Source organism: Sprattus sprattus (assembly GCF_963457725.1).
Source record: "Sprattus sprattus genome assembly, chromosome: 3".
In the NCBI taxonomy this organism is placed as follows: Eukaryota; Metazoa; Chordata; class Actinopteri; order Clupeiformes; family Clupeidae; genus Sprattus; species Sprattus sprattus.
This window is the reverse complement of record NC_137922.1, coordinates 6,834,239-6,859,238: the sequence shown is the minus strand read 5'-3', so window position 1 is coordinate 6,859,238 and position 25,000 is coordinate 6,834,239. Positions and strand designations below refer to the sequence as shown.

General features: G+C 50.0%; 1 protein-coding gene across 1 annotated transcript in view; it reads right to left on the bottom strand.

The window, feature by feature from the left end:
- Positions 1 to 950: 950 nt before the first annotated feature.
- bcar3 (BCAR3 adaptor protein, NSP family member) overlaps positions 951 to 25,000 on the bottom strand; it is a gene marked incomplete at its 3' end in the record, with an annotated part of 53,459 nt that continues 29,409 nt past the window's right edge. The window contains exons 3-11 of the mRNA XM_080834150.1: positions 16,262 to 16,390; positions 9,326 to 9,750; positions 8,120 to 8,220; positions 5,254 to 6,173; positions 3,808 to 3,923; positions 3,119 to 3,290; positions 2,768 to 2,879; positions 1,587 to 1,793; positions 951 to 1,126 (exon numbers count right to left, since the gene is read on the bottom strand). Coding sequence (XP_080690276.1) covers positions 951 to 1,126; positions 1,587 to 1,793; positions 2,768 to 2,879; positions 3,119 to 3,290; positions 3,808 to 3,923; positions 5,254 to 6,173; positions 8,120 to 8,220; positions 9,326 to 9,750; positions 16,262 to 16,390 — 2,358 coding nt within the window. The remainder of the gene's footprint in view (positions 1,127 to 1,586; positions 1,794 to 2,767; positions 2,880 to 3,118; positions 3,291 to 3,807; positions 3,924 to 5,253; positions 6,174 to 8,119; positions 8,221 to 9,325; positions 9,751 to 16,261; positions 16,391 to 25,000) is intronic.

Genomic DNA, 25,000 nt, shown 5'->3' with positions numbered 1-25,000 from the left:
AAAATATATTACAGTCTTGCATTAACATGCTCACGTTAGGAACTAATATATTTACACCTTTGCATGTAAGGTCGACACAACCTACTGTAGCACCGTGAACACCAGATTACTATTCAAATTAGATTTTACTGGTGAAACGTGACTAGTGTGCACACTCTTGTAGAAGTTTGGAGAAGACCGCTGGAAGGCTGGCACCATGGAGCCAGTGGATTTAAAGATCCAGGGAGCCAGTGGATTTAAAGATCCAGGGAGCCAGTGGATTTAAAGATCCATGGAGCCAGTGGATTTAAAGATCCAGGGAGCCAGTGGATTTAAAGACTTTGGCCTGAGCCAGTAGAGCAGTGGTTAGTTCTGCTCCTTGTGACCTTGTCCATTTGGTTTCATCAGTATAGTCATGTTGTCCCACAACCTTGTCTGTACAACTACCCCTTCTTAAGGGGCTAATACTACGGTCATGTCATTATCATGCCTGTGTTTAACACATCAACACTGCGATGCAATGTCCTCATCAACATCACATTTTTACATGAATAGGGGCTAGAGTTCGGTCCCGTATACAGGCATTCTCGGGTGGCGTTCCATGGTTCCTTGAATCCTGTGTCACAGCGTGTTCTCGAAGTGGTGTTCCACTGTTCTTGAACTCCGCTGTACTTTGGCAACAACTGCCTCGCCTCCGTCCGTCCGTTCTAACGTAGATCGAGACCAAGTCTCGTGAAACACTGTTCTACAAAACACAACACGTCTTAACTCCAGACGCCTGATGGGAAAACCCACCAGAAAACAAAAATCCACCTCCCCACCAGCCTCCACGTGAGGTCAGGTCTGTCCACTAACCATTGTTCCATTTCCAGGTGGCAGTAACTGTTCATTAACAGACACATAAACTCCCGTCTCCGGGACGACGAGCCGTTAGAGCTCCGAGACGTTGTGTTTGACCGAGACGTGAGCCGTTAGAGCTCGGTGTGTTTGACCGGCGGCTCCAGTTTCCTGGACAGGGCCGTGAGAATGAGGTTGAACTTGTCGTAGCGCTCCGCCTGGTTCACGGCGGCGCCCCGGCTCCCCCACAGCAGGCGCAGCTGGAAGTCCGTCCTGAAGAGCTCCAGCAGGTCTTCATCCGCCTGGAAGTCTGCGAGGAGGGAGGGAGGGAAGGACACGTCGGGTCAGGCTGAGTTTAGTTCAGTTCAGTGAGATTACTTTGGGTTTTAATTTCCTTCAGTGCTTGTATGCATAAGAGTGTTATCTTGAATCACATACTTGATTTTGTGTGTGTGTGTTTATAAAGGTTTGCTTGTGTGTGTAGGTGTGCATTCCCTGGGTGCAAATGTGTGTGTGTGTGTGTGTGTGTGAGCACATATTAAATAAGCGTAGCCTTGATGTGCGTGCCTAGCATCGTGTTTGAGTTTGCATGAATGCAAACAGCAGTACTGAGAAGCACACAATCAGCATTATGTGTGGGTGTATGAGTGCGTGTTGTTTCAGTGCGTGTGTGTTTGTTTCAGTGTGTATGAGTGTGTATGTTGTTTCAGTGTGTGTGTTTGCTTCAGTGTGTATGTGTGTGTTGGAGAGAGTGCACATAAGTCCACTACCTTGAAGCGCTCTCTTTGCGTTGGCGGAGTAGAGGTCTGCGTTGTGTGCCATGGCGCGAGCCTCCTCTAGGTGGCGCAGCATGATCTCGCAGCCCTGGTCGTTGCTCTCCCACAGCTCCATGCCCTCGAAGGCCACGGCGGGCCGCTCCATCAGGGTCAGCAGGGGCAACAGCAGAGGGATGGTGGTGCTGATGAGGGGAGCATCCACTGCAGAGAGGAAGAGAGAGGGATGGGGAGGGAAAGAGATGGGGAGAGAAAGAGAGAGAGATGGGGAGGGAAAGAGAGGGATAGGGAGAGAAAGAGAGAGATGGGGAGGGAAAGAGAGAGATGGGGAAAGAAAGAGAGATATGGGGAGAGAAAGAGAGATGGGGAGAGGAAGAGAGAGAGTTGGGGAGAGAATAAGAGAGAGATGGGGAGTGGAATAGAAGAGGAAGAGAGAGGGAGAGAGAGAGATGGGGAGTGGAAGAGAAGAGTAAAAGGGAGGGAGAGAGAGAGAGAGAGAGCGTTCCCAAGGTCAGATCACATGTTTATTTAGGGACACTCTCAGCTGTTGCTCATTAAATGATGTCATCATATCAGGCAGGAATAGCACCAGGATTCACAGCAGGGCAGCCATGGCTGATCTTTCCAGTATGCCTTCAATCACTTGTGAGACACGCTCAGAATAGGCAGTGATGCCATTCTTGGCAGAGTCATAGAAACCACCCTGCTCCATACAGTACATCACGCCCTGTTTGACTGTTCCATTTAGAGACTGACCTCTCATGAAATGCGACGTACAATCTCTCAGTATGAATGTTTACGGAGAGGGGTCTGATAATAACCTAATAAATGTCTAAAGTTTCAAGGGGTCTAGAGTTACCATCATGTACATAGCAGGCGGCTCCGATATCTAGCCTCATGGACTATTTCCTGGTTGTATAACCGGTAGAGCAGGTCGTGTGGTGGCTAGTGTTGCCTCCTGCCCTCCAGCACACTGCTGGCTTCGCTCACCTGTGCCCTCATACAAGCCCTTGAAGAATGGCACACACACACACACACACACACACACACACAGCGCACTGCTGCCATCCCTCACCGGTGCCCTGATACAGGCCCTTGAAGAATGGCACACACACACACACACACACACACACACACACACACACACACACACACAGAGCACTGCAGCCATCTCTCACCTGTGCCCTCATACAGTCCCTTGAAGAATGGCTTGAGGGACTTCTCGTAGATGATGGCCGTCTGAGTGTATTTCCTTCTCAGGATGGTCCAAGTGTGGTCCAGTCTTGTGATCTGTGAAGAAAGGAGAGGAATACAGAAAGGGGGAGAGAGAGAGAGAGAAAGAAAAAGAGCTTTAGGGCCTAAGCAGTGTGGGTGCAGCCTTTTCAAAAGTGAGAGAATTCTTCCGTTTACACAAGACAGAAGAGCTGTGTGGTGAAATCCGGTGTGTGTGTGTGTGTGTGTGTGTGTGTGTGTGTGTGTGTGTGTGTGTGTGTGTGTGGTGAATTTCCGTTGTGGTGAATGGGTGCTACCTGGGGCATGTCCAGGGCCTTCATTATGGAAGAGAAGGCGTACAGGTCCCCCATGGAGTCCCTGAGCTCCAGAGCCACCAGGATGATGCGGTTGAGTGTGGCCGCCCGCTCCTCCAGGCTCCCCGTGCAGCCCAGGATGTCCACGGCTACACCGATGGCCATGGTGTGGTGCCTACCAGAGGGGGGGGGGGGGGTAAACATGAGAGAGAGAGAGAGAAAGAGCAGAATAGAAAGATGGGGGGGGGGGGGGGGGGGGGGGGATAAAGAGAGGAAAATAGGGAGAGGGAGAGAGATTATAATGACTTCACACATAAGAATGTCTGATCCCCTAAACCATATTTATATGACTCGTTCTACTTAATGGCTTCAGTAATGAATGTTAAGAGTTGGAGCTCTGTTGTACACAACCCAGAATGAAGCTAATTCTCTCCCTGAGTAGCCTGTGGTCCCTGCCTCTCATCCCCGCCTTCCTCCCTCCCTCCCTCCTTCTCGCTCCAGTGAGAGTCAAAGCTAAGGCTGCACACTGGAGCTCTGTTGTATTGAAGGTGAATGTAGGTCAGGTTACTCAGTCATATGTGTCAGAGACAGTGAGAGAGAGAGAGAGAGAGAGAGCATGTGTGTGTGTGTGTGTGTGTGTGTGTGTGTGTGTGTGTGTGTGTGTGTGAGTGTGTTTCTGTCAGTGTGTTTACCTTTCCATCAGGTCTTGACGCAGTTGCCTTCCATGCGGGAGGGTCACCAGTTCCAGGCCAGAGGTCACACCCATTTGACCTTTCACCACCTCAGAAATGTTAAGTGTCCTGGCAACCTGTCGGCGACATATTGAGAAGAACCTTAGACTACACCAACAACAACAACACCAGCACCATGCGTTGGATAGAGGAAATGATTCAAAGTGGTTGTTAATCAAATCAGTTGCCCGTCAACTCGCGTCAGCAAAATAATCCTTAGAAGCTTTTAAAAAATGCAATTCTTCTCTTGTGGCCGGTAAACAGGAAACACCTCTGACACTTTCAGACGCATTACACTAAGAAATATGAGACATTAAACTCATAATTCGATTTCTATGATCTGCTCCATTGAAGTGTGGGAATAGCCACTTTAGCGTCACACCAGCTGAGTGCCACTGAAACTAGCATACCGCTAGCATAGTGATACTGATGAGACACTAGCATACCGCTAGCATAGTGTTACTGATGAGACAGCAGCTGAATGAAAAAACCCCCCTTGAAATCCCCTGCTATATCAGAGACTGATGAGCTTGACTACTGCACCACTGCCCAGTGCTTTGTGCTCTACTGTATCTAATGCTACATCTTTAGCATGCTTTCTTTTTAGGTTCAGGCACTGGGCTCTGTAAAGCACATTGAGACAATTGTATTGTTTTGGCCCAATATAAATCAAATGTAATTGAATTGAATATGACTTGAACACAACAAATGTCTGGCCCTGTCAAGTACATGGCTGATCCTCTACAAGTGGCCTTGATCAGTTGTGCGTGTCCCTGAAAGCGTAGTTTAACATCTACTGTCGTTAGACAGAGACATGTGGGGTGGATCCCAATAGTCTTAAAATGCTGTCTTGGCACCCTGGTGTCTTAGAAGAAGAGAAGGAAGTACTGTCCCGTTCTCATTTTTCAAGGAACCATCGATGTAGCCTTGATGCTGTCTATTACCCACAAACCTGTGCACCACGACCCTCCGGCAACTGAAAAATGTAAACAAAGATGGCGGACCAACTCCGCTGACGGTCGTGTTTTGTATGTAATTGTACATGTTTTCAGCGTTTTCGCGCTTAGATTTTTCAAAAGTTACTGAGAAATAGACACTGCACTATCCGATAACACCATCATTGTAACCATCAATAATGGTTGATGTGATTTGCGAGGCGTCAGTCAGCCAACTTTCTAACATCAGTACATTAGCCTACGTAAGTTAGCTACGTAAGCTACGTAAGTAGCCTACGTCCTCTCAGCATACTTAACGTCATAAAAGAACGTTCGTAAACAACGTTTTTTTGAATAATCTCACCCTTAAAAATTACCTTGCGCAAGACAGCTGTCTGGATGAGACACCAAGGTTGTAAGACAGCTCTCTTACATTTAAGACTATTGGGATCTATGTTGTGTGTGTTCCCACCTGACAGTCGGCCAGCAGGAGGTGCCTGGCGATGACGCGGGGCTCCCTGCTGAGCACCAGCTCTTTGGCTCTCTTCAGCACCGTCATCTCCAGCGGCTTGTTGTCCGCCGTCGGCAGCAGACGGAACTTCCTCTCGCTCGGCCGGAACGCCGACTCCGTCTCGAACACCGGCTGTCGGAACTTCCTCTCCTCCGCCAGCTCACCTCCCTCCGTCCCCCTCCTCCCTGCGTTCTCTCGCTCCGGCTGCTGCCTCACACCACCTTCCTCCTCCTCCTCCTCCTCCACGTCGAACTCCTCCTCGTCCTCGCTGCCGTTGTCCAGGGCCTCGATGGCGTGATGGTAGGAGCTGCGGTCCAGTTTGGTGGTGCTGTCGCTGCTCCTGTCACTGCTCCTGCTCGTGGTGGTAGTAGTAGTAGTGGTGGTGCTGGAGCTCCTCATGTCCTCCTCTCTCCTCAGCCTCTCCACGTAGCTGCTGTTGCTGCACAGCGTTCCACTGCTGCCACCGGTGCCCTGGGGCGTCTGGCTGTTAATGCGCTCCCAGTCAGCCTGGCCACAGGGGCTGAGCTCGCAGTAGTTCACGTCCGGAGCGTACGGGGCCATCTGCTGCTGCTGCTGCTGGATCTTCAGCAGCATGTGCTCCTTCTGGGGCTTCTGGGGGGGCAGTGGGGGCGGGGGGGTGAGGTGCTGCAGGCGCGGGGAGCGGGGGATGCCCATGGAGGGCACCTTGCTGGGCTTCGGGGGCGGCTTGGGGCACAGCTGGCTGTCGGAGCCACGGATGGCCTCGCCGCTGGCCCAGGGGTCAAGGGTCATCCTCCGGGGCACGGTGGGGCTCAGCGCCGGCTCGCTGCCCGTCCGGAACACGGGGGACTTCGGGCTGAGCTGGAGGTCCATGTGCGGAACCTGGACCTGGGGTCTCGAACCTGCCGATTAAAGGAGTCACAGAGTTCTTTAACATTCAAATGGAGAACTCCTTGCAGACGCCATGGCTGGACCTCTTTGGGTTAGATTGAGGTAGGTTAGCTATGTCAGGGGTTCTCTGCCCTGCTGATGACACTCTTCATTAGCTAAAGATGATTAAGCATCGTCATGCATACATCACTGAGTTATACAACGACATCACGTGTGCGTCCCCTTCCATAATTATATAATGCATGATAATAATGCTTCTCCAGTCAGCCAATGAACCAATACATTAGCAATGTTCGAATGATAGTGTTTTAGCATCTAGGTTCAGAACATCCTGCACATTTTACTCTCCTCTATGTTCTTCTACACTCTAGAAGACTGAGTCGAGGTTAAATCGACTATTTCTACTCTCCTCTATGTTCTTCTCCACTATAGAAGACTGAGTCGAGGTTAAATCGACTATTTCTACTCTCCTCTATGTTCTTCTCCACTAAAGAAGACTGAGTCGAGGTTAAATCGACTATTTCTACTCTCCTCTATGTCCTTCTCCACTAAAGAAGACTGAGTCGAGGTTAAATCGACTATTTCTACTCTCCTCTATGTTCTTCTCCACTAAAGAAGACTGAGTCGAGGTTAAATCGACTATTTCTACTCTCCTCTATGTTCTTCTCCACTAAAGAAGACTGAGTCGAGGTTAAATCGACTATTTCTACTCTCCTCTATGTTCTTCTCCACTAAAGAAGACTGAGTCGAGGTTAAATCGACTATTTCTACTCTCCTCCTTCTTCTCCACTATAGAAGACTGAGTCGAGGTTAAATCGACTATTTCTACTCTCCTCCTTCTTCTCCACTATAGAAGACTGAGTCGAGGTTAAATCGACTATTTCTACTCTCCTCTATGTTCTTCTCCACTAAAGAAGACTGAGTCGAGGTTAAATCGACTATTTCTACTCTCCTCTATGTTCTTCTCCACTAAAGAAGACTGAGTCGAGGTTAAATCGACTATTTCTACTCTCCTCTATCTTCTTCTCCACTATAGAAGACTGAGTCGAGGTTAAATCGACTATTTCTACTCTCCTCTATCTTCTTCTCCACTAAAGAAGACTGAGTCGAGGTTAAATCGACTATTTCTACTCTCCTCCTTCTTCTCCACTATAGAAGACTGAGTCGAGGTTAAATCGACTATTTCTACTCTCCTCCTTCTTCTCCACTATAGAAGACTGAGTCGAGGTTAAATCGACTATTTCTACTCTCCTCTATGTTCTTCTCCACTATAGAAGACTGAGTCGAGGTTAAATCGACTAATTCTACTCTCCTCTATGTTCTTCTCCACTATAGAAGACTGAGTCGAGGTTAAATCGACTAATTCTACTCTCCTCTATGTTCTTCTCCACTATAGTAGACTGAGTTCAGGTTGCACCACATTCCATCCCTGCATAATCATGCATAATAATACAAATAATCATAACAATAATCCAACAGGCTTCAGTCAGACGCTGTTGCAGTCAGATTACCCCCCCCCCCAATTTGCATTTAAAGTGAACTTCAGTCGCTTGCATGAAAGCCCAAATCTCACAAAGGAAGGAAGAAAGAAAATGCGTTCCTATCGTCAGCCTGCCCTTTCAAACTGTCCCAGACAAAGTAAACACGTTAAAAGGAGTGTGGCAGCAGGGGCTCCGGGGAGGCTGATGGAGGCATGGGAACTGAGAGAGGAGAGGAGAGGAGAGGGAGAGGAGAGAGAGGATGGGAGAGGAGGGGAGAGAGAGGAGAGGAGGGGAGAGAGAGGAGAGGAGAGACGAGAGAGAGGAGAGGGAGAGGAGAGAGAGGATGGGAGAGGAGGGGAGAGAGAGGAGAGGAGAGACGAGAGAGAGGAGAGGGAGAGGAGGGAGAGGATGGGAGAGGAGGGGAGAGGAGGGGAGAGGAGAGGAGGGGAGAGGCTGATGGAGGCATGGGAACTGACCGAGGGGGAGGAAGCTCTCCGACTGGTGGGTCTTCAGGGGCCGTCGCCTCTCCTGGACGTGGTTGAGACACGCTGGCTGGCTTCCACACTTGTCCTTGTTGCTGTTTTTTAGGGAAGGGTGTGAGAGCAGAACAGTCCATTACATTGCACAGCACAAGAAACCCACTGTTACACACCCATACACACACACACACACACACACACACACACACTGGCGTGTCCACTGTGACCGAAGAGAGACCTCCTCAACCCAAAAAAGGGGGAGAAATCTGATCCCTTTAGCTTCCTGGAGTGCTTCTCTGTGCATAAGCAACCTTGTCATTTGTTGGGGTATTTTCTGTCATGGTTTGCTTTGGCATTGTCGTGCCACTGGGTATTCTGTGAGCTGGACCAGCCCTAAGCCACACAGCCACAGCAGTGCTCTGGCCCAGACGTGTACTTATCTCTGGTGGATTCCCACTGGGGAAGCGTGTGTGTGTGTGTGTGTGTGTGTGTGTGTGTGTGTGTGTGTGTGTGTGTGTGTGTGTTGTGTGTTTGTGTACTTATCTCTGGTGGATTCCCACTGGGGAAGCTTCTATAGGAGCCCAACATGTGCTAGTGGCATCATCTCAGAATGAACTTGCAAAAAAAAAAAAAAAGAGGTCCTCAGTTTTTAATGGTTGACTGAGAGCACTTCCTGATTAACTAACTGCATCATGTTTCTTCTAAGCATCCCGACTACAGGAACTCCTTTGCTGCGTGTCAAGGCAGGTTGAGAGGGGGAACCTGAATAGGGGCCACAGGGGGCGGCTGCTGTCCCACTCACTCAAACAAGAACCTCATGAACAGGAACCATAGGATGGTTCTTCCTCCCACTCACTCAAACAAGAACCTCATGAACAGGAACCATAGGATGGTTCTTCCTCCCACTCACTCAAACAAGAACCTCATGAACAGGAACCATAGGATGGTTCTTCCTCCCACTTGAGCAGATTATCTACGCTGAGGGCCCCGAGCAGGAACAACAGGACAAGTGGTGTGAGTCCTCCTCTGTGTGTGTGTGTGTGTGTGTGTGTGTGTATGTGTATGTGTGTGTGTGTGTGTGTGTGTGTGTGTGTGTGTGTGTGTGTGTGTGTGTGTGTGTGTGTGTATGTGTGTGTGTGAGTGTGTGTGTGAGCGTGTGTGTGTGTGTGTGTGTGTGTGTGTATGTGTGTGTGTGTTCCTCACCTGAGGAGGTTCCCCCTGCTGAGGGCGGGGTCCTGGCTGTGCCCGTTCAGGATGTTCAGGCTGAGGCGTTTGGAGGACTGGCTCTTGCGCTCCACGAGGAGGGCCCCCACGCCGTACTTCTCCTCCAGGCAGCGCAGCGGCAGCCCGCGGTTGATTGGCTGGAAGATGATGGCGCCCACCACCTCGGAGACGGGCCGGCGGTTGCCCACGTAGAAGCGGACGAGCGCGGGCACGCTGTCGAAGCCCTCCTTCTCCAGCCGGTACTCCACCCGCGAGTACGCCTCGTTCAACGCCACCACGCGCTTGCTGATCTTGAAGTGCTGCGGGCTGTTCTTCCACTGGCACGTCAGCACGTAGTCCCCCGGGCTGGACACCGAGTCACGGATCAGGAAGTCGCCGTCCCTCTGGACGAGGTTCTCCGCCACCTGTCGCGCACACACACACACACACACACACACACATTAGTCAGATGTACAACACCATGATCCGGGCTGTCACCACCCACAGCCTCTCAGCAGCTGGTTACATATGGGTATCTCCACTCATATCGAATAACATGGCCGTGATAGCAGCTGTCTGCAGAGGACACTCACTCCTGATCCGGCCCATAACCGGCCCACAGTCGTCCGCAGGCTGGGTGGCCAGCATGCTGCTCACCCACAGCTGATATCTCCTCAGTGACTACGAACGGTGCTCACGTCAGTGTGACATGGTTATCAACATGACCACGGCACTATCAACATGACATTTAGCACCGTTAAGGCATAATGCCAGACCAGAGGTCTGATTTCGGACTGGAAATGTTCCAACCAACTTTTATCATCTCCGCAGCCTCCATGTCCATGTCCACCAACTCCCAAACCCTTCCCGGCACTACAGCTGGGCCCTTCATTAAATCATTTCTGTTGACGCTTTACTCTTTTTTAGGTAGCTGCTGGAGAGATTGGCAATTTAATTAAAACCTCAGTGAGTTTAAAAACACCCTCTCTCAACAATCGGGCTTCAGAGCGAACAGGAAGAGAGTTATTAAAGCTGATTAAGATCAGCTGGTGCCGGGGGGCTTTTTGGGGAGTGCTTGCGTAATGGGCTTTTCTTCTCAGGGGTCTGAACCCTGAGGTAGGTGTGTGTGTGTGTGTGTGTGTGTGTGTGTGTGTGTGTGTGTGTGTGTTTGTGTGTGTAGGCAGGAGAATTAACCGGCTCCGACCTGTGCAGTCGCAGCGCACTATCACCTGCCCCAGGGGTGGCACACACAGGTGAAAACTCCTTCAATTACCTTGGAAGGGATTTTTTACCCACACAAACACACACACACACATATACACACACCCACCCACACACACACAAACACACACACACACACACACACACACACACACGGTATAGAACACCATTAAAATCGAAGCCACATTCAAAGGCCCGTTTCCCTTCTTAGAGTTGCTAATAGACAAGAATCCATACACGTAATACAAAACATCTGCTCTGATCCTGCAGGGTTTATTTGACATGCTTGATTGGGTTTTCTACCGCAGAGCTGGATATGTTGATGTTGGGCGCATCTTTACAAGTGATGTCATACTCTGGACCCTTTACAGGCCTTGTTCGTTTGGTTAACGGTGGGAACAACAACGTTCCGGTTTCTCACCCGTTCACCTGGATTCGTTACGACCTGCCGGTGTTGCCACGCCTTTAATGTCACCTCGAATAATACGAATGACTTCAGGACACCCGTGTCACCTCTAGTTGACTAGAACACAGGATTACTGTATCTCTGTAAAGAATCACTCAGAACAGCCCCAGATGTCTGTTGTTCTCGCTCCTCTCTCCACCCCCCCCCCCCCCCCCCCCACACCCCTGCCCTGCCCTGCCCTGCCCCACCTGGCTGGTTTAACTTGTTCCCACTGAATGCAGTCTGGCGGTGTCTGTAAATATGACCTGTGTGGACTGTACCATGTGCTGCCACACCCTTTGTTCCAGGCACAATAGGGTGGAACTGAGGGCGGGGGGAGGGAGGGAGGGAGGGGGGGATGGGGGTTCCATGCTAGTGCACTCCCTCAAGGAGTGATCACTTAGTGGGGGAAGCACTTCTGGACCCAGTGACCTCGCCACACACTGAACCCCCTAGAGTTGTGTGTGTGTGTGTGTGTGTGTGTGTGTGTGTGTGTGTGTGTGTGTGTGAGAGAGGCACCTTTAGCCTAAACCCCTGTTGTGTGATGAAGATGTGAGCCGCGCCTACTTCTAGGCTTTTTCTTCTAACAGAATAGAGAGAATAACGCGCCGGTCTGTAAAAATGGTTTGATGAGAAGAGAGGAGCAGGTGTGTGTGTGTGTGTGTGTATGTGAGAGGAGCAGGTGTCACACTAGTGAGCCTGACGCCTGTGAAACAGGACACCAATAGGTACTCAGGATGTCACAGTCTTAATCATAGGGTTAAACATAACACAGCATGGACATAAATAAGAATCAAATGAGGATACATAATCATAAAATGCTCTTCCTGAGTGGAGTAAGTGAGTGACACAGGAGAGTTCTGAGGAGGCGGAAACAATAGACGCAGGGGATTGGAGTGGATGGGGTGGGGTGGGTGGGGGGGAAGACAGGACTAGACTGCTCCTAACATGATTAGCGGGGGGGTGGCTGGGCTAACGCTGTCAGGCTTTTAGTGAGAGGGTGATGAAGGCACAAGGCCAAATGGACTGACTGGGCTGCACCGCCAGAGACGCAGCTGCGGATGGAAAGGTGGGTCAAAGGACAAGTGTGATTAATTATGCTCTCATCGTGAATGAGATGTGTGTTCCCATGAGGTCTGGCCACGTTTATCAACCGTGGGGTAAACCCACCTAAAACCACCACCATGTATCCAAGGGTTCACAGATGTGTGTTTGTGTGTGTGGGTTCACGTAAGAGATGGCCACAGATGTATGTGTGTGTGTGTGTGTGTGTGTGGGTTCACGTAAGAGATGGCCCGCTTCAGTAAAGCTGCTTACTGCGTAAACCAGGAAGTCCCTGTGCATTCTATATGGATTGACCCTTTGATGCGTTAGACTCTTATAGGAATGTCTCGCAATGATGATGCGTGAGACTCTGATACTGATGTCTCGCAGTGATGATGCGTTACTCTGATACGGATCCAGCCCCAAACGTCTGTCAGAATGGTCAGTTAATCAGACAGATCAACCCTCTTCATTCATCAGAAAGAATAACTGCTAATCCTCCCTCTAAACCCCCACCTGTGCTGGAGAAGCAGTTGCAATCCAGAGCTGTGAGAGGTTAACACAACTTTCAAAAGAATTAGGTTAAGTTTGCTCTCCCATACCCTGGACTCACATAGCAGGCTGCAGAAGTTCCCCAACGCCAGGGATGGGAAATAAGCTAGCACAAGTTCACACCATCTTGCTTTCCCACTGCTTGCATTCTGCTGCACACACACACACACACACACACACACACACACACACACACACACACACACACACACACACACACACACACACACACACACACAGCCGCTGCCCTGCCTCCCCTAAGGCACCTGTCAGCACAACAGGGTCCCCACATACTCAGCTGTGCCCTCGTCCTGCCAGAGGCTGCCACTGCACCACCACCCCAGAACCCCCTGCCCCGCCCAACTCAACAGAGGCACAGCAGAGACTCCACCGGGCGCTTGCTCAGGGTAGAATGCTGACAGTGTGGATTTCTCTCTCGCTCTCTCTCAGTCTATCTCAGTCTATCTCTCTATCTGTGCTCTGGGTCTCAGAGGTGGAATGAGGGAAATGTAGGCTCTGGTCCTGCCCTCAGCAGACAGATGAGGTGTCTGTGGCTCTCTGGAATGGCAGGCCTGAGACGGGGGGGGGGGGGGGGCGCTCCTGGTTGGCGGCGGGGGGGTGTGAGCGCAGAGAGCAACTGGTGAGAAAGGGAACCGGCCCTGAATGGAACGCGTGGATCCGCCGGCATCATGATGTAATAATCGGCAATACTCTGGAATCCGAGCCTGGCCTTGGTCTAGTGCAGATGTCTCGCAGTGATGATGCGTTAGACTCTGATACGGATGCCTCGCAATGATGATGCGTTAGACTCTGATACGGATGTCTCGCAGTGATGATGCGTTAGACACTGATACGGATCCAGCCCCAAAATGGCACACGTCTGCCAGAATGGTCAGTTAATCACCAGTGAGACTCTAGGACAGACCAGCCCTGAGCTGGCATCCACGGTTGGACTGGTGATCCAGTTACCAGCAAAACTCTGGAGTGGTCTCACCCTGGTCTGGGGCCGATATGAGCAGCAAAGAGACGGGCCTGGCTTGGTTCCGGCCCTCATCTGGCCCTCATCTGATGGAGTGATGATGTTATCACCAGCAATGCTCTGAGACCTGAGATCTCAGTCCACAGTCCGTTGAAACGACGACCAACGAGACCCTGAATAAGATGTGGCCTTGATCTGGCGTACATCTGTTGTCATGATAACCAGATAACCAATCACCTGTTGGAATGATAACCAGATAGCCAATCACCTGTTGTGATGGTAGACAAATAACCAATCACCAGAGAGCAGGAATGGACACAGCCCTGATAGGCTAAAGCTCTATCACAGACTCTTGACGCTGCTCTATGGGCTGTAAGTGGAGCCAATGTGTTTGTGTTGGTGACAGCTCCTCGAGTCTCTGTGTGCAGGTCTCTCCATGTGTTTGTGTTGGTGACAGAGCCTCAAGCCTCTGTGTGCAGGTCTCTCCATGTGTTTGTGTTGGTGACAGAGCCTCGAGCCTCTGTGTGCAGGTCTCTCCATGTGTTTGTGTTGGTGACAGAGCCTCTGTGTGCAGGTCTCTCCATGTGTTTGTGTTGGTGACAGCTCCATGAGCCTCTGGTCGAGGTCTCTCCATGTGTTTGTGTTGGTGACAGCTCCTCCAGCCTCTGTATGCAGGTCTCTCCATGTGTTTGTGTTGGTGACAGAGCCTCGAGCCTCTGTGTGCAGGTCTCTCCATACTTTCTCTGGGTTTGGCCTTGTTAGTCGGGGGCGGCCCACAGAACATGCTGGTGATTACATTATCATTTCTACAAAGACATGAATGTTCCCATGCCAGAGGAGCAGCATGACTCCCACTAACAGATCTCAAACACAAACACACACACACTCAGAACAGTTCTGAAACACATACACACACACACACACACACATACACACACACACACACTCAGAAGAGATCTCAAACACATACACACACACACATACTCAGAAGAGATCTCAAACACATACACACACACACACACACACACATACTCAGAAGAGATCTCAAACATATACACACACACACACACACATACTCAGAAGAGATCTCAAAAACATACACACACACAATCAGAAGAGATCTTAATCAAATACACAATCACACATAAAGAGATCTCAAACACACACACACACACACACACACACAAATGAGCTCATGAAAAACAAGTTTGTCAACAAAAAAAAAACAGAAAAACTAAACAAAAACTCAAGACTGGACCGAGGCATTCCCGTTTACGTCCACTATCTCCTCCAAGGACATGAAGTGACATGTTTCTGAGTCCTAATCAGTAAACAAGTACACCTCATTCCATCACGGCCACTTTCTCCCTACAAACACCTCAAGCAGGTCAAATCCACTCTGACATCTGCCACATGTCCTCCTTCTGTAGTGTCTCTGTCTCGGTTCCTGATGTCTGCTCTGTGTGTAGTGTCCCTGTCTCGGTTCCTGATGTCTGCTGCGTGTGTAGTGTCCCTGTCTCTGTTCCTGATGTCTGCTGTGTGTGTAGTGTCCCTGTCTCTGTTCCTGTGTCTGATGTCTGCTTTGTGTGTAGTGTGTGTGTCCCTGTCTCTGTTCCTGATGGCTGCTGTGTGTGTAGTGTCCCTGTCTCTGTCCCTCCTGATGGCTGCTGTGTGTGTAGTGTGTGTAGTGTCTCTGTTCCTGATGTTTGCTGTGTGTGTAGTGTCCCTGTCCCTGTCTCTGTCCCTCCTGATGGCTGCTGTGTGTGTAGTGTGTGTAGTGTCTCTGTCCCTCCTGATGTCTGCTGTGTGTGTGTAGTGTGTGTGTAGTGTCCCTGGTTCTGTGATGTGATGTCTGCTGTGTCTGCTGTGTGTGTGTAGTGTGTGTGTAGTGTCTCTGTTCCTGATGTCTGCTGTGTGTGTAGTGTCCCTGTCTCTGTTCCTAATGTCTGCTGTGTGTGTAGTGTGTGTAGTGTCCCTGGTTCTGTGATGTGATGTCTGCTGTGTGTGTAGTGTGTGTAGTGTGTGTGTAGTGTGTGTGTAGTGTGTGTAGTGTGTGTGTAGTGTCCCTGGTTCTGTGATGGACTCCCTCATTGCCAACTCTGTAGATACACATGTGCCTCTCTCCAGTGATGCTCTCCGCGTCATAAACTGATGGTGCTGCACGTGGATGTAGGCAGTGGATCTGTAGCGTTCCTATGTCAGTTATCGGACAGTGTCAAACATCGGCCATTCTCTTAAACAATCAAAATGCTGACCTTAAAAATGGATTAACAATCTATAACTTCAGTTTAATAATGGATTCACATGACAACGCAAACGTTTGCCGATAACTCACGCCGTCCGATAATTAACACCGTTACGATACTTGTCTTTAGACATACAGTATGTCTGTCCAAAGAAGCCTGTCCTCATGGCTAACACACTTCTGTGCTGATGCTGTATGCGGTAGAGGCATTCCTGTCTTTGCGATGTGCTCCCTCATCAGTGACTGTCTCTGCCTGCTGATTGTGTCGGGTGTCTTTGGACACATCGTCTAGTTAGCTCACTCCATGCGGTGGGTGCCTACCTGTCTGTGGATGTGTTGCCTAGTTAGCCGTATGGACTGTGGTGCGTGCGGTGGGTGCCTACCTGTCTGTGGATGTGTTGCCTAGTTAGCCATATGGACTGTGTGGTGCGTGCGGCGGTGGGTGCCTACCTGACGGGGGATGGCTCCGTGGTACCAGGCGTGACTGCGGGGCTCCTCGCTGGCCAGCTTCAGCTCTTCCTCCAGCTCCCTGCGCAGCTTCTCTGGCGGGCCGTCCATGATGTACTTGTCCCGGGAGAACTGCACATAGACAGGAACAACAGGCTCTTTCAGCACCCTCAGAGTCATGGCTGTGACAGGCACTGTTAGATCCAGCAGCTCCACGCCTCCCTCTCTCTCTCTCTCTCTCTCTCTCTCTCTCTCTCCCTCTCTTTCTGTGCGTGTTATTATGTCTAACCAGTTCTCTATCTCTCTCTCGCTCTGTCTCTCTCTCTTTCTGTGTGGCACACACACACACTTCTTATCTTTAACTCTCTCTCTCTGCGTCTCACTGACTCTGTATCTGTGTATCTCTTTCACTGTCTCTATTTCTCTCTTTATAATAACAGCCTCTTACAGTCTTCTTCTTACTGTCTCTCTCTGTGCCTCTCCTAATATCTCTCTTGTCTCCTCCACTCCTCTCCTCTGTCTCTCTGTCTCTCTCTCACTCTCTCTGCTATTCCTCTCCTCTCCTCTGTCTCTCTGTCTCTCTCTCACTCTCTCTGCTATTCCTCTCCTCTGCTCTGGGCTGGACTCTCTACCTGCCTCGTTCGGAGACACAGCTGTGTCATTTCCGATAGGAATGAGTCGTCCTGTAGCCCTTCCCACTTCCCTGCCCATTCACACCTCACACACACACACACCGACACCTCCCTCGCTCAGGCCTCAGGGTTGGCCCTGCCCTCACCTGTGCGTGTAAACACACACACACACACACACACACACACACGCACACACACGGCACTGGAGTGCTATGTTATTCATGACTCACTAGCCCGGCCTTCAAAAGAGTCAACTGGGGAAAAACACACAGTGTGTCATCAGGGCCTGGAGGGCAGGAGAAAGAGAAAGAGAAAGAGAGCCATCTCTTCCTTTTGATATCAAAGAATAATCGTTAAGAAACCCGACTGAGTCAAGGACAATTACCCCTCCCCCTCCCCTCCCCCCTTACACACAACGGCAGTGGACACTCCCCTTGTCCTCCCAGGCAGGAATACTTTTTCAGAGTCTTTTTCAAACCAATCAAATCCATTTCTTCAGTGCTCAGAATTGGATGGCCTTCTACACAGTAAACAATGAAATCATGTCACTATGTCTGTTCCACTGTTCCAGGTTCCACGGTCCAGGCTGATCATTCAGAGCCATACCAGTTAGCTCCTGATGGTGGAACCTCACTGTTCAGACCCACAGCAGATCAATTCAGACCAGATCCTCTAGGACTAGGAACCATTTCAAATCTTAATGACGTAATTACCATGAGCACAAAGACCAGTAGCCCTATAAATCTGGGATTAGTTTTGCTGGTATTATCCACTGAAAATAAGAAAAACACAGGGCTCATTTTCTAACAAAGACCGTTCAGTTTCAGTGGAAGACTCTCTCTCTCTCTCTCTCTCTCTCTCTCTCTCTCTCTCTCTCTCTCTCTCTCTCTCTCTCTCTCTCCATACACACAGCCACAGGGAGTTACTGTAATTAGACACTTTGGAAGAGAGTTCACAATGTTCCTGAGAGTTGGCAGTGGTGGCATCCTTTTGTTTTGTTTTTTTTTGTGTTTTTTTCACACCAAAAGAAGGCCGTTCAGTCATCCCACTCGCACAGATGCGCACTGGGAAGGGGGAAGAAAAAACAGGGACGGGTTGGATGCAATGACTGGGCACAGATTAATGACACACTACCACTACGACACCATCTTGACATTTTGTTTGGTGTTTACTGCAGATCGATAAGAAGAGTTGAAACGCTTCAGTTGGATGCAGCAAAACTGAATCGTTTACATTCCTGAAGCAGAGAGAAAGAGAGAGACAGAGAGAGAGAGAGAGAGAGAGAAAGAGAGTGAAAGAGAGAGAGAAAGGAAGAGAGCACTCTACTTTTATGGCTTTGGTTTGAAGGCTTGCAGGACTTTGGTTCCATGCGGTGCCTTAATGAAAATGAGTGCAAGGACTGCAAGGCAGTGAGGGAAAACTCAACATAACCCCCTCGGGGCTTCTGCTCCCAAAACAGGGACAGCAGTGGCTTCCTGGACATGAGCTGAACGCCGCCTGGAATGTTCAGAATGTGGCTCGTTGAACCCCAGTGACCAAAACTACCACTTTCACAAAACATCCAGGACCACATCAGCATGCCCAGAATCGAAGCCAATTACAGTAGCACTCGGAAAACCACCAAAAACCTAAATCATCTATTTGGCTGTCTGCCCCCTCTCCAACCCCCCCCCCCCCCCCCCCCTCTCTCTTTTTCTCTCCATCTGTCGAGGTCTCTCTACAGGACTACAAATCTGAATGTTCCTACACAGCCCGACAAATTACATGCCAAATAAAATTGACGTCAAGCGCCAGGAGATTGTTTAATTTTTCAATAGTGCAGGAGAAAAAGTGTGTGTGTGTGTATGTGTCTGCTTGTCCGTGTGTGTGTGTGTGTAAGCATGTGTGTGTTGGTGTGTGTGTGTGTGTTTGTGTGTATCTGGGGTGATTGAAGGGGCGGAAAAGTTCGTCTCCTAAATGAAAATGGAAGCTGTTTGTTTTCTAGAGAGAGCTTATTAAGTAGCCTGAGTCAGACACTGACAGTCACATGGAGCCGTGCCCACTTCAATATACTTTTATTACCAGGTCCCATTTAAGAGAGAGAGAGAGAGGGAGAGAGAAAGAGAGAGAGAGAGCGAGAAGGAGAGGGGGAGAGAGAAAGGAAGAGGAAGGGGGAGAGAGAAGAGAGATAAATAAACAGAGAGAGAGACAGAGGGAGTGAGTGGAGAGGAGGAGATGGAGAGGGAGAGAGAAATAAAAAGAGAGAGAGACAGAGGGAGTGAGTGGAGAGAGAGAAAGGGAGAGAATAAAAGAGAGAGAGACAGAGGGAGTGAGTGGAGAGAGAGAAAGGGAGAGAAAAAAAGAGAGAGAGACAGAGGGAGTGAGTGGAGAGAGAGAGAGACCATCAGTTCCCCTGGGCTCATCAGATTAAAATAGGTTTTATGGCCTGGCTGAACTGTTGTTTTTTTTGTGAGAGCTCTCATATAAGACGCTAAAGTGGGCAGACTTCATTAGTGGAATGGGGGAGATGTATTTTTGGTTCAGGGCAGTTTGGGTTTTTTGCGTGTGTGCGTGTGTGCGTGTGTGTGTGTGTGGGACAATGTCAGAGGTGACTAAAGCACCAGGGTGTGTTTTCAGCTTCATTGCGTCTGTGCTAACACTCAGCGAAAGCCTCTCTGACAAGCAGATGCTAACGCTAGTAAATAATGCATGGCCACAGCACCAGCCACAGCACCAGCGTTGTTTAGCATGTGTGTGTGTGTGTGTGTGTGTGTGTGTGTGTGTGTGTGTGTGTGTGTGTGTGTGTGTGTGTGTAGCATTGACGTCTCCGCCGCGCTCCACTGACCCCTGGCCCTCGGCCCTCTTTATTTAGCCCGGACGGCGGCCGCGACAAAAAGCTAAAGTGAAAGGAAGGCCTGAGATGTCGAGGCTCTCCCCCGAGGACAGAAGCCTTATGGAGGCTGATGAATACTGTATAAGATAGACAGAAGGAGGGAGGGAGAGAGAGAGGAGAGAGAGGAGAGAGGAGAGAGATGGAGAGAGGGAGAGAGATGGAGAGAGAGAGACAGACAGAAGCCTTATGGATGCTGATGAATACTGTATAAGATAGACAGAGGGAGGGAGGGAGGGAGGGAGGGAGAGAGAGAGAGATGGAGAGAGAGAGAGAGAGAGAGAGAGGAGAGAGATGGAGAGAGGGAGACAGAGAGAGAGACAGACAGAAGCCTTATGGATGCTGATGAATACTGTATAAGATAGACAGAAGGAGGGAGGGAGGGAGGGAGGGAGGGAGAGATGAGGGGATGAGGGATGAAGATGGAGGGGTGGAGAGGGCTGTCAAGCTCCCGGCGCATCACCCACAGGCAGGGGGGGGCGGGGGGCAAGCTGTCACTCTCACTGAGCTCTCCTGTGCCTTTGGGGGTTGGGTTTGGGGAGGGTGGGGTCGGCCTGTCAGTGTCATCACAGCCTGAAGCAGAGACAGAGCCCCTGGGCACAACCACCCCGACCCAGATAGCAGGCAGCGGCACCAGCGGGCCGTAGCTGGCCAAGACCCGGCCCGGACCCGTTACCGCATCAGCTGCACTCTGGGCCAGCAGTGAGCCCAAGCCCTGAGCCCGTGGCGTGGGTTACAGGGCAGGGATGACCTGAGCAACATCACCATCGCCCTGGAGAGCCCGCGGCGTGGGTTACAGGGCAGAGATGACTGGACAAGGACAGCCTGAGCAACATCACCATCGCCCTGGAGAGACTGTTTACCATCAGCTACCCCACACACAGAAAGCATAAGCTATCTACCATACCACACACACACACAGTTATCTACCATACCACACACACACACGGCCATCTACCATACCACACACACACAGAGTTATCTACCATACCACACACACACAGAGTTATCTACCATACCACACACACACAGAGTTATCTACCATACCACACACACAGAGTTATCTACCATACCACACACACACAGAGTTATCTACCATACCACACACACACACACACAGTTATCTACCATACCACACACACACACAGTTATCTACCATACCACACACACACACAGTTATCTACCATACCACACACACACACACACAGTTATCTACCATACCACACACACACAGAGTTATCTACCATACCACACACACACAGAGTTATCTACCATACCACACACACACACACACAGTTATCTACCATACCACACACACACAGAGTTATCTACCATACCACACACACACACACACACAGTTATCTACCATACCACACACACACAGAGTTATCTACCATACCACACACACACAGAGTTATCTACCATACCACACACACACACAGATATCTACCATACTTCACACAGATGATGTTGTACGCCCATATGCACCTGGGTCCTGCTGACGGAGCTGGTGAAAGAGATCAGTCTTCTCATTAGATCGTTAGGTCTTTATGTATGTTGAGTGGTCAGGAAGTGTTTCTGTACACAGACCAAACACTGCTGTTGATGCTCCTATCGATCCCACAGGCGGTGCAGCTGACCACTGTGTGAGGGGCGGGGGATTCACTGGGCCTCCAGCTCATGTGTTCACACACACACACACACACACACACAGACACACAGACACACACAGACACACACGCGCACACAGACACACACACACACACACACACACACACAGACACAGACACACACGCAGACACACACGCGCGCACAGACACACACACACACACACACACAGAGAGACACACACACACAGACACACACACACGCACAGACACACACACACACACACACACACACACACACACACACACACACGAGTCTTTCCCACGGTTACTGTCTAGCGGCGTGAACTCGGAGTGTCAAGGGCGCTCCGTCTCAAATGTGCTGACAGAGACTTCAGAGTGAGAGCATGGACTCCATGTGTTCCTTAAACATGGGCTGGCTCTCGGGGGGTGTAGGCCAACTGTGCACTGTGTGCGTAGTATGACACGTGTATGTGTGTGTGTGTGTGTGTGTGTGTGTGTGTGTGTGTGTGTTCCTTAAACATGGGCTGGCTCTCGGAGGGTGTAGGCCAACTGTGCACTGTGTGTGTGTGTGTGTGTGTGTGTGTGTGTGTGTGTGTGTGTTCCTTAAACATGGGCTGGCTCTCGGAGGGTGTAGGCCATCTTTGAAACGATGCAGGCAGGTGTGTGTGTGTGTGTGTGTGTGTGTGTGTGTGTGTGTGTGTGTGTGTGTGTGTGTGTGTGTGTGTGTGTGAAACGATGCAGGCAGGTGTGTGACCAGCTAAAGGGCCAGGAGATTTGCAAGGATGGGTTTCTTCCCCAAAGCAACCGTTTATATAACACACCCTCAATAAGGCCTTACAAAATAATTTAAGCTAAAGTAAATTCCATTGAACTGTACAGAGCTGAACTGAAGGGATCTTTAACTGGTACATGATTCAGATTAACAACCTTTCAATAGATTAACCACAAGTTTTCTAAAATGTTTCTTGACTCGCCAGCCACCAGGCTGATGCACTTCAGGCTGCAGTTCCTCTAAAGCTCCTTGAAACATTGCCAGTTTTTAAGATGGTGCTGCATTAACTGCTAATTCAATTAGCCTCAGCTTCCACATGAGATGCCTTTGGAAAGCACCGGAACAATGGAGATCGCTGCGGGCGCAGGGGTTTTGTCCTTTTCGCAGGGACATGACCTCGTCTCGTCTCGTCTCACCCGTGGGTATTTTCGTGTGGACTGTGGGCTCGTGAGTCCTGCCCTGCGTGGCTGCTGAGAATAACCTCAGATGGCAGAGCTATTGTAGTGAGGGCCGGGCACAGCGCCCATGCCAAGGCAACACCCTAGAAGCCGCGAATGACAGCGACCAGACGGCAGGCCAGTTTTTTTTCCATCTCTCTCTCGCTCTTTTTTTCACTCGACCATCTGAGAAAAACAAACACTCTGAACCGTGTGTGTGTGTCTCTCTCTCTTTCTTTCTTTCTTTCTTTCTTTCTTTCTTTCTTTCTATCTTTCTTTCTTTCCAGCTCTCTGTATTTGTATTCAGACCCAGATGATGAAGGCGTCATCTTTACTTGAAAATGAAAATGTCTCTCCCCCCTCTATATCTCTTCGAAAGTAAACTACAGAGAAAGTTTCTAGGAGTTACATTTTTGGAATGGGCGTATTTTACGCCAGTGCCCATATGTCACCCTGGCATAATTTGGGAATAACTGGTGCACCCCAGCACTTCACCACCCCGGGGCAATAAAACATTCTCTTGCCCCCCTAAGAACCGCCCCCCCCCGCCTCCTGAACTAATAAACCCTCAACCTGCACTTTAAAAATAGCTGCGGCCTGAGTTTGTGAATCTCTCCATCACAAGTAGACTCAGCCGGTGCATTTGCATGTCACATCAATCATCCAAATGCATTTTGCCTTTTCATCGAGCACTCGTTTAGACCTCTCCAGCCGTGCATTAAGACCGTGTGTTAGCGTATTGCGCGTGAGTGATTACTGCATCTAGTCCATCTGCTGGCCTGTCACACACGGCCTCACACACACACAGCCTCACACACGGCCTCACACACATAGCCTCACACACACACACAGTCTCACACACACTCTCACACACATAGCCGCACACACACACACACAGTCTCACACACAGGGCCTCACACGCGGCATTACAAACGGCCTCACAGACACGGCCTCACACACAGTCTCACACACACAGCCTCACACACGGTCTCACACACACACACACACACACACAGTCTCACACACACGGCCTCACACACACGGCCTCTTACACACAGCCTCTTACACACAGCCTCACACACACGGCCTCACACACACAGCCTCTTACACACAGCCTCACACACACAGCCTCTTACACACAGCCTCTTACACACAGCCTCACACACACACGGCCTCACACACACTCTCACACACATAGCCGCACACACACACACAGTCTCACACACAGGGCCTCACACGCGGCATTACAAACGGCCTCACAGACACGGCCTCACACACAGTCTCACACACACAGCCTCACACACAGCCTCACACACACGGCCTCACACACACAGCCTCTTACACACGGCCTCACACACACAGCCTCTTACACACAGCCTCACACACACGGCCTCACACACTCACTTACGGCCACAGCTGCCTCCCCCACATACCATTTCTCCCCAAACAGAGCCACATTGTCAGTTGGTGGAAAGCGTGCTCCAACACTATCCTCAATGCAACTAGGGATCTGAAGCCGAAGGTGCATGGACACTAAGGCACCCATTCAGAGATTGGCTCGGCCTGACTGGATCCTCGCCAGACCTTATCCAGAACTCAGCCAGAACTCAGCCAGAACTCAGCCAGACTGCTATCTTAGCTTTTAAGCTATCTAAGAACACACCTGGACAATAAGAGCCAACATTACATTTCACTGTGTTAGGAAAAGCATGCACAGAGGAGAGCCGTGCCTTGCAGGACTGATCATTGTTTGTTTGTGTTTATTTATCTGTTTGTTTATCTTTTTGTTTGTTTGTTGAGCCGATTACAAGGGAGAGCTCAGGTGGGCTGTCTGATGAAAAGACCAGTGAAATTCAAACCGAATAACCTGCTGGATGGCATCCTCCATTCTCATCTCATCTCAATTTTCATGTCATCTCATATCAATTCTCATCTCATCTCATCTCAATAACCTGCTGGATGGCATCCTCCAATCTCATCTCATCTCATATCAATTCTCATCTCATCTCATCTCAATAACCTGCTGGATGGCATCCTCCAATCTCATCTCATCTCATCTCAATAACCTGCTGGATGGCATCCTCCAATCTCATCTCATCTCATATCAATTCTCATCTCATATCATCTCAATAACCTGCTGGATGGCATCCTCCAATCTCATCTCATCTCATCTCATCTCAATAACCTGCTGGATGGCATCCTCCAATCTCATCTCATCTCATCTCAATAACCTGCTGGATGGCATCCTCCAATCTCATCTCATCTCATCTCAATAACCTGCTGGATGGCATCCTCCAATCTCATCTCATCTCATCTCATCTCATCTCATCTCAATTGTCATCTCATCAGTAAAGACTTTTTGTACCTCTGCGTGTACATCAGCTGGCTCATTGAGAACACC